The sequence below is a fragment of the Anomalospiza imberbis genome, chromosome 3 (genome assembly GCF_031753505.1).
Source record: "Anomalospiza imberbis isolate Cuckoo-Finch-1a 21T00152 chromosome 3, ASM3175350v1, whole genome shotgun sequence".
Lineage (NCBI taxonomy): Eukaryota > Metazoa > Chordata > Aves > Passeriformes > Viduidae > Anomalospiza > Anomalospiza imberbis.
Genome location: NC_089683.1, coordinates 6,074,853 through 6,084,555, shown reverse-complemented (window position 1 = coordinate 6,084,555; position 9,703 = coordinate 6,074,853). Strand labels below are relative to the sequence as shown.

At 43.6% G+C, this 9,703-nt stretch overlaps 1 protein-coding gene across 6 annotated transcripts in view; it reads right to left on the bottom strand.

Annotated features, from left to right (window-relative positions):
• Positions 1-1,885: 1,885 nt before the first annotated feature.
• Positions 1,886-9,703, bottom strand: part of RUNX2 (RUNX family transcription factor 2) — a 223,412-nt gene continuing 215,594 nt past the window's right edge. For all 6 annotated transcript variants that reach the window (XM_068183236.1, XM_068183237.1, XM_068183238.1 and 3 more), the window contains one exon: positions 1,886-2,781. In XM_068183236.1, the coding sequence (XP_068039337.1) occupies positions 2,102-2,781 (680 nt within the window). In that variant the 3' untranslated portion in view covers positions 1,886-2,101. The remainder of the gene's footprint in view (positions 2,782-9,703) is intronic.

Here is a 9,703-nt window from a genome sequence, read left to right as displayed (position 1 = left end):
TGAACTCATAGCTGTGTGCCTTGCACGGATCTAGAAAACTCCAGTGACATTTTCATCAACCTTAGGCCATGAAAGGTTACTACTGGAAAACAGAAGGATCAATCGAGCAAAACTATCAACAGTGGGCAAATATGCTATTTATTTACTATATACACTAAGATGAAAGAGGGAAAGATGGTAAAAATGAAAATTATTCCTTTTAATTTTTTAATCTTGGAGATTTTCCCTTTCTTTCCTGTCCTATATTTCATAATGAAAGGAGGAAAAGTGATAAACTTCCTTTATTTTTGCTTTTTTAGTCTAAGGAAACTGCAATGGACAAATAAAAAGCCAGAATGTTTTAAAGATACTCCTTTTATCTCCTTTAGTTGAAACATATATTTAAACACAAACTTAAAAGGTAGTGTAGGACATCTATAAAATGGTTGGGTTTTTTTTCACCTTTTTGCTAAACACAGCAGAGGGAAAAAAATGTCTGATCATACTAGAAAAAAAAAAACATGATTGAGCAGGACAATTCCTTTGTCTTTCAGGCACAGACTCAAAAAATAGGGATTAGTTTATATATAAATACATATGTAGTAACCAAAACCTCAAATTCAAATACACCTGAGCTTTGGGGAAGTTTGTATATTGATTCAATCTTTGTGGCTTAGGCTCATCTGTAACAGAAATATTTGCAAATAGACAGAATACTTCCTCTTTAATCTTATCTAGTGATCTGTCTGTCTGGGATTTTCCTAGAGATGGCCTCAGATCCTGATATCTGAGGGCTGTGTAGCTAAATTATGGCGAGATCATACACAGCTTCACAGAGACCTTTACTTTCTTCTGTTTGCCATGAGCATATGTTTTGTTTTAATCCACTGGGATGAAAGGCAGAGAAGCAGCATAGCCTGGCTCAGCCACCACCAGGACTGTGCTTGGCCCACATTTGGGAAAAGATATTTGGACTGATGGTTCATAAAATCATAGAATGATTGGGCTTGGAAGGGGAAATAAAGATCAGGGACACCATGGACAGAGTGGGGTTTTTTGTACTATGGGCAGACTGCAGCTGAGATGCACAAAACAGCTCAGCAAGAGCCGTTAGTTCTCTTTCCTGGGGCTCTTCCAGAGCTCCAAGCACATCCCAGTCTTCATCTCCAGCTCTGGTGCCTCCACCTGTCTAATCGTACCTCACCAGCTGCTCTACATGTCACACATTTGGGAGGAGCAAATCCTGGATTCATGTCCAAGAGGTCTTTTTCCATCTACCAAGAGGATTGTTTAAGGTTTCACACCTTCAATGCCACCTTTAGGCAAGCTGCTGCACCTTGGCAATAGGGAAAGATTGTGAAATGTCAGGATTTATCCACATGCGCCTGGCTAATTGTTGTAAATTAGATTGGTCTGTTTATGCCCTTGAAGAACCCTGGGCACCACTGGTAAATCAGGCAGATTGACTTGAGCTAAGCACCTTCACTTCTCTCTCTTGGAGGGCAGGAGGTGGATGAGGCTGTTTGGTAGCTGTTCAGCCCCACTGCTGCTTGGACAACTACCCTGCTTTATATTCTGAACAATTTATCATGGCTTGTACCTGTGCTGGTAGTTACAATTACCCCTGAGATCTAGCGCACTGGGAAGGGTTCCAGTTTCAATAGAGCCGGGCCGTTCAACATGGATGAGGATAAACATGGAAATTTTTCAGAGTTTCATTGTGTCCTTTCCTTTCTGTGTTCCCCCACATTGCCCAGAGTGGTTTTGTCACCACCTTGAGCATTTTCTCGTGGGCAATTTCTCACCACTTCAGATTCCCAGCATTTTCTGTGTGAGACCTCAGCGGCTCCTACCAGCGCTCGTGTGGTTAATGGGTGAGAAAGAGGGGAATGAGCACATCCAAAAGGAACGCGAGAAACATAAACAATTTTATTAACAAGACCACAAATTTTTTTTAATATATGCAGCCATTTACAAGGGGCAAACAAACAAACCAACAGAAAAACCCACGGGGGAGACATGGTCGGTGTCTGCGACTGCAGCGAACTTGCTCCAGTGGCATGGGCAGGTTTGGGGAGGGTCCCTTTCCTCTGGCCAGCACCACTTCCTGTGAAATCTGGCACTAAGGAGGTGGGGTGCCACCAGCATCCTGCTGGGGTGCCAGGGACGATGCCAGCTGGGTGAGGGCTCGGGCAATAGTGGAGAGGTGGCTGTTCATGGTCCGCAGCTCCGCCAGGATGTCACTCACGTTCGCTGACGCCTCGGAACCCGCGGGCACAGCCTGGGCAGCTGGCGGTGGGGATGCAGTTCCCGGAGCACTGCTTCCCATAGGTGCTGCCTGGGGACTTTCCTCTTGGGAGGGGTGTGGGGCTGGGCTGCTGCAGGGCTTCATGCCTTCAAGGGAGCCTGTGCTTATGGGTGGCTGGTCTTCCTCTTTGCCTTGGATGGTGGCAAGCGTTGCTGAGGCGAGGAAGGGCAGCCAGTTGATGAGGTGGGTGGCACCACCGGGTGGGACAACCGGCAGATAAATCCCAGGGTGTAGGGATGGAGTAGAGGCAGGTGGAGCAGGAAGAGAAGGAAGTCCAGGGTGAACAGTGGCAGCAGAAGTGGATATTGATGGTGAAATAGGAGGTGGTTTTGGATGTAAGGCTGCAACACACGTGGGTAATGGTGGTGAAAATGATGCAGTACCAGTGTCAGAGGAACAGGAGGGTGATGCTGGAGCTGTGAAAGGTCCAGGCTCTTCAGAAGTTGGTGGTGAAGTGGCAGCAGGTGGAGCATCAGGAGTGCAAGGATCTGAATCTGCAAGGAAGATACACCATGAGCCTTCATTCACACATGTACTGACATACAGACTGTTGCCTGCTGTCCTCTCCATGGGACCAAGCCTTCTTTGATGAAAGGGGAAATTTCACCAGCTGGCAGTGATACTCTCTGTAGACCCATTAGAAAAGAACAGATGTAATCTAAGACAAGAGCCTATTGTAGGTAAGCTTGAATTAAATATTGTAAAATTAAATTATCTTTCCACTCTCATTCTTCATAAAACCTGTGGACAGGCCTGAACATTTTTCTGGTTGGCATCTCATAGCTATGAATTAGCTGGTGAATTACCTACTTGTTTTCCTGGCCAGCCATGGAACCATGGTAATGTTCTAAGTGACTCAGATGTCCTGTGTAGATGGGAGGGCTGGATGGCTTCTGCTTGAGCTAAATTACTGCTTTACAGAGGGTCTGAGTTTCCAGCATTTTGGTTTGAACAGATAGCTAAACACCAGACACAATAAGGGCTACCCAGTGGCTTAGACCCTTCAATTTTTTTAATGTGTAGAGACATGGCAGAGTTCACACAATCAAAGTTTGATGTATATGCTTACCTAGATCTCTTCAGCAACTTCAGATACGAAAATCAAAAAGAAGCGACAGAAAGAAAGTGTTGACACTGTGCATCCCTGACTGACATTTGTGCCCTCTTGAAAGTAGTTCACTGGACCTCATCTGATATCCACTAAGGTCATTAGAAGAATTCTTGCTTGAGCTGAGTCCCTCAGATACAGCATAGGAAGAAAGAGCAGCCTCTGGAGATATAAAGAGGCTTGCAGAGCCAAATGATAGTCTAAGGTGCTCTACTCACAGTGCCCAGTTGCTAAATACCATATGGTAAGGATGATCCTATTTCTACAATCATTCTGAAAGCCAGAAATATGATAGGAAATTTTACCTTTTCAACAGCCTCAAAGTTTTGCATAGGTGGAATTACAATATCATGCTGTACATCTTTATTTTAGCATTGGGAACACATTATACAAGAGGTGGTGAGATGCTACAGGAGTGGTCAGTGTAAGACAGATGGATTTTAAAACTACTTTTGCTGCAATTAAGTGCAAATTTTAAGGCACTGCTGTGGATAAAAAGACACAAATTAATAAATTTATCTAGGTTAAAACAACCTAGAGAAAGCCAAGTACTGAGGTGTTAACACTATGCTATTATTATTTCTGGCATCTAAAAAATCTGATGTTAGAAATCCATTTTCATTGCTGGCTGCTTTGGTATTCTAGATAGCAAACTGAAATTCTGACTCAAAAGCAAAGGTTCTTCCCTGTCATTCCTAATACCAAACCAGCTGGACATGTAGTCAGAAAAAGTCCATCTTTGTCCCACATGGGACTACTATGTTGTTCTTAACCAGACACACATGTTGCTTGGAGGGGATTATGACACAAAATTGAGTCTGCCTTTATGTTCCTGAGATTTTTATGGAGAGTTACTGCAGGTTCCTTGAAATGGTTTCCTTCCTTTGTGTATTGGCTTTCTTCCCAATAGGAGGTCCCTGCCTACACAGGCACTCGACCCCCATCCACTGGAGGTGGGCTCAGGATGCTGGATTTTGGGCTTCCAAAGTGCTATTGATTTGCCTTTGGTTTTTCAAAACAAAAGCAAAAATAAAGCACAGCTCAGCTACAGGTTCCTTTTCCATCCAAACCACCAAAGTTTGCAAGGACTGAGATGAAAGCTTCAGGTTTGGCTGCACTGTGGTGTTAACCAGAACAGTGTTTATGGTCCATATATAGCGTGGCTAATCCCTGTCCACACTGCCCGAGCAAACCAAATTAAGTGTAATATTTTTCCATACATCAGAGAGCAGAGGAAGCTCGACAAACCTTGATGTAATATGGTTTAGCACTGTGGCAAATAACTGACACAAATTTTTCTTAAATAGTCAGAGATACTGGGGTTAATATACAAAGAGTAGCAACTTATACAGACAAAAATAGAGGCAAAAATCTGGACACCAAAGGCTCTTCCATTTGGCTGAAACCTTTCCCAGCAGTGTGGTTTCCCTATCAGAAGCCACAGCTTTGTCATTCCCCTAATCCCCCTTTAAGATTTATTTATGCCGTGTAGCCTTTAAACACAACTTGCTCAGCTTGATCAGGCTCCCCTACTTCCAGCTAAGAAATTCCACATGGGTGTCTGGACACCTGCACACGGATCCTTGTGTATCCAGGACATGTGGGAGCTGTTGCAATGCTCAGATCATAGAACTCAGAGTGACTGATGGTTGGGATGGGTCTAACCCAGCTGCTCATGATCCAAAGACTGCAGAATCACAGCATCACTGAAGCTGGGAGGGGCCTCTGAAGACTGCCCAGTCACAAACTGTGCCCAAAGCAGTGTCAACAATTTTTTCTCCAAGGTCAAAATTGCTGGAGTGTGTTTGAGAAAGCCCAATTATATGGGAGTACTGAGTAGGATGAAACATGGAGCAAGCAACTACTGTTGTGTATCAGATACAACAGGATGATTCTCTTTTTTTCCTTCCTCTCTAATGCTGTTTTTTTCTCTCATTCCAACTCATCACAACTTTAATGCCTGATTATATCCACTTTTTTTTTTGTACAGCCCTCACAGAAAGAGTATTAACTGGGGCATCCAGGTGCACTGTCACTGTTGGGGGTGTTCAATCCACATCTAGACAGAGCTGGAGCTAAGTGGGGTTTGATGGATGCCTGCAGAGAAGAGAGATGTTGGACACAGAGTGCTCAGACAAGTACAGTTATCTTCCCTAAAGATATCAGCCACCTGTTCCTGGCCATTCAGCATCCCCCAGTACACCCAGTCCACAGAAGCTGGATGCTGTAGCCTACTCCCATATGCAAAGACTGACTTTTCAAGACAAGTTTGTAGCTTAGAAGAAAATTTATATCACCAGCTAGAGGAGTGAATCCAGGGCTCAGAAAACCTGGGATGGGATCAACTTCATCTAAACAACTGAACTAAAAGTGCTTGGTGAAGAAACTCATTGGAAGTCCCTGCACTTTCCATGTTGTGTATAGAGGGAAAGCTCCCTAAATGAAGGCTTAGACACATAAGATGTATCTCTCTTAGCAGTCTCAAGAGTCACTTCTTTTATATTGAGTGCACAGGCAGCTTTGCCTCATCCTTCAGGAGGATTGTTTTACTGAGATGGGATTCCTGAATCACAGAATATCCAGAGGTAAGGGACCTACAAGGCTTATTGAGTCCAAATACTGGTCCTGAACAGGTCCACCTCAAAAATCACACCATGTCTCTGAGAACGTTTTGCAGTTTCTCTTGAGGTCTACCAGGCTTAGTGCCATGACCACTTCCCTGGGGACCCTGTTCCAGTGCCCAGCTACCCTCTGGGTGAAGAAACCTCTCCTAATACCCAACATAAACCTCCCCTGATACAGCTTCATGCCATACCCTCAAGTCACCTTTGGCTTGTCTGTCTATACATAGTCACAGTCTACAGCATAGCTGCCTACATCTTATCTAATTCCCAGCCTTTCTTTGCATTCAGTGGATTAAGCAAGTCAAGCATCACCTCTTTATTGCTAGAATGAGAGATTTTGTCCTCATCACTTTGCTGGGAATAATGTTGGATAACAAAATTAGATGTGGATGTCATGATCTGAAAATGCCTACATTGCAAAAGAGAACCGTACCAGTGCATAAAAATGACTGCCCAGCTTAAAAACATTCCCTACCCTCCTGATCTACTGTGGATCTCCCAAAGGGAAAGCCATTGTACATCCTTGTTTTACCTATTTACAAGTAGGAGGGAACTCTTCTACTCTGCCACCTCCAAGAGGATCTCAGGGTGTCCAAAACTCATGGGACTATAAATAGGGTAGGTAATTCAGTAATGAGAGGGACCAGAGGAGCACCTCCAGGAGAGGATTTCCTAGTATTTGTCCTGCTCATGATGATGGATGTCACCAAAAGATTAATGATCTGCCCTGTGAAAATGGCAAAATAGTTATTTTAAATGCATTCAGCTGTATGAGAAGATCATGTACTTAACTTTAGAGTCAGCCTTGGCTATCTAAGCTGCTTTTGTTTGACTACTGATTTTATCTGCCTTGCAGCTAAATTGCTGCAAACTCTGATTTCTTAGTCTATTGTCAAGTAACAAGGGTAAGGTCTGTGAAGAAGAAACCTTGAGGGAAAAGCAAAAGCAGGAGCATGACTTTCCACAGATTCAGCTCATCTAACATTAGCCCTTTAGCTGGCATCTAGCGTGAGGCAGTCATCTTGGCTCCAGTCAAGAAAGAAGCACCTCTGGGGTAAAACCATTCCAAGCTATCAAGTCCCTAAGTGGGTGAAGGACTGTGCTCTGAAGTGACCCTCCCCTCCCAGAACTTAGTCCACTACCTTAGATGGGCTGAGTATCTTCTAAAAGGTTGAAGTTGGGTGAGCTCACTTTATGGGTAGATGTAGCAAGTAATTTCACAGAATCACAGATTGGATCAGACTGGAAGGGACCACAGGGGGTCATCTTGTCCAAGTCCCCTGCTCAAGCAGGGCCATCCCAGAACACAGGGCACAGGATTGTGTCCAGACATTTCTGGAATACCCCAGTGAGCAGACTCCTCATCCTCTCTGGACAGTCTGTTCCAGTGCTTGGTCACTGCCCAGGAAACAAGTTCTTCCTCATGGTCAGGTGGAACTTCCTGGGCATCAGTTTCTTCCCGTTGCCACTTGTCCTATTGCTGGGCACCACAGACTAGAGCTTGGCTCCATCCTCTTGGCACCACCAATTTCCTATTGAATCTCAACAGCAGATGGGTAATGCTGCTTCTGTGTTCCCGTGGAAAGCACAAACCATAGACATGAGGTTTAAGATACAGGAGAGTAGAACCCGAAGCCCCTAGAATGCTTCAAGGAATGAGCTTGTGGTTGAGAAGGTGATAATCTTTCAAGTGAGTTAGGACTGAACAAGCAATCTATTTCAATAGTGCCAGTACTTTATTATTTAAATAACCAGTACTTCAAGGGGGCTTATAAAAGTGAGGGAGAACAACTTTTAAAGAAGGAAGATAATGATAGGAAAAGGGGAAATGATTTTAACCTAAAAAAAGAGAGATTCAGACTCAGCATCAGAAGAAAGTTTTTACTTAGAGGGTAGTGAGGCACTGGAACAGGTTGCTCAGAGAAAATGTGTCTTCCCTGGAAGTGTTCAAAGCCAGATTGGATGTGGCTTTGAGCAACCTGGTCTGGTGGTAGGTGTCCCTGCAATGAGTAGAGAGGTTGGAATAAGAAAATCTTTAACATTCCTTCCATCCCAAACTGTTCTATGATCCTGTGATACTGTGATTCAATGATAAGGGCACTGAGATGCTGAAATGAGTCTCTCTGGTGAGACAGTGACCTGCAGGAGGCCTCTGTGCCGTGTCCTTTCTGCTCAGGTTTATGCAGCTGCTCTAAAGCTGTCGGTGTCTGTGTGTGTGCCCGCGGGACCGAGCGCGTGTGCGCTCCCCCTGCATTTCACAGCTGCTTCCCAAGAAAGTCTAAATATACGCCTGCCTCCGCTTTCTGGTGAGAAGTGAAACTCAAGTCCCAACAGCGTGTGGTAAATGAAAGCCCAAGAGCAGCATGTGCATCACGGAGGGCTGTGCTGCTTTTGCACAGACAAAATCCATCTTTGGGACCTGAATCTGAAGCCAACCCTCCTGCGCTGCTTAGGTTTGATTCAGATGGTGTGGCATTGCTTCCCACTGCCAGGCTAGGTCAGGCTTAGAAGGGTTTCAAGCAAGATTAGAAGGGATTAAGTTACCATCTTGGGTGAAGAGGCCATGGGACATGATTCGTGGAGTAGGTCTGAACAGAAGCATCAGTGTGAGCACACCAAGATTGGTGTTTGCATACATGTGATTTCAGAAAGAGAATTTGGCTCTAGATATTATTTTGGCTCTAGTCTAGCATTTAATTAATTAATTAATCAATCTAAACTAGATCTGAACACTCACTTTTGGGTGAGCAGCTTAGAAATGCATAGAAAATTCATAAAAGCATTAGGCAAGCTTATTGTTAATTATTTTTTAGATAAAGCAAATCACATATGTGTCCTAGGAACTCACTCCTCTCTTCATTGGTAGAAAAATCACCAAATGTTCTATATATCAAGATGCTGCTCCCTTTAATTACAGGAATGGTTTTATGTATTTAATTTGTCTGTTCAAGCCAGGAGTTTTGTGCAAAATACTGATTTGAAAAAAAAAATAGATCAGAGTATTCCAAATCAACCCTATTCCTCTGGTTTGTGGCTTATTTTTAAAGGGATTTTGCAAATAATTGCAAATAATTGTAGTTTGTGGAAACAATGCTGTAATGGAGCACATGGCAAAGTCTCTTCCAGGATCCATGGCATTTCACCAAAAACACCCCAACTCTGTCTCTGTGCTGTCAAACTGATTGAGTCATTTCAGGAAGGGTCCTTCCTCTGGCCTCTTGTTTTTTAAGCAGCCTGATTACAATCCACAACCTCCTCTATTTATTTTAATTAATTTAAAGTTTGTCTGACTTCATAAATTTGTGCATTTCTTTGGAATTTTTTTCTTTTCTTTTTCAATTGTGGTCTCTTTTGGGGTCTGTTTCTCTTCTTTCAGGTACAGTACACCAGGCTTAGCTGGACTGAGCTTTATGTGACTAATCCCATTATGACTCCTGTGGAGTTGTGCTCTTTCAAAATTTCTTGAGTAATAGTCTGTTATGAGTACGTACTTATTCCCATGTCATGCGAACAAATTTGTTCTCACAGTTTGTCATGGGCCATCTGCTTTTTCATCTTTGTCCCTGGCTTAATTTCAGTGTGATTTTATTCACTTCCTGACAAAATGTGTGTTTTTACACTCAGTTGGGACCAGATTTTTCAGGAACCTGAGGTCCTTCTTTGACACCTAAGGGACAGGGCCAG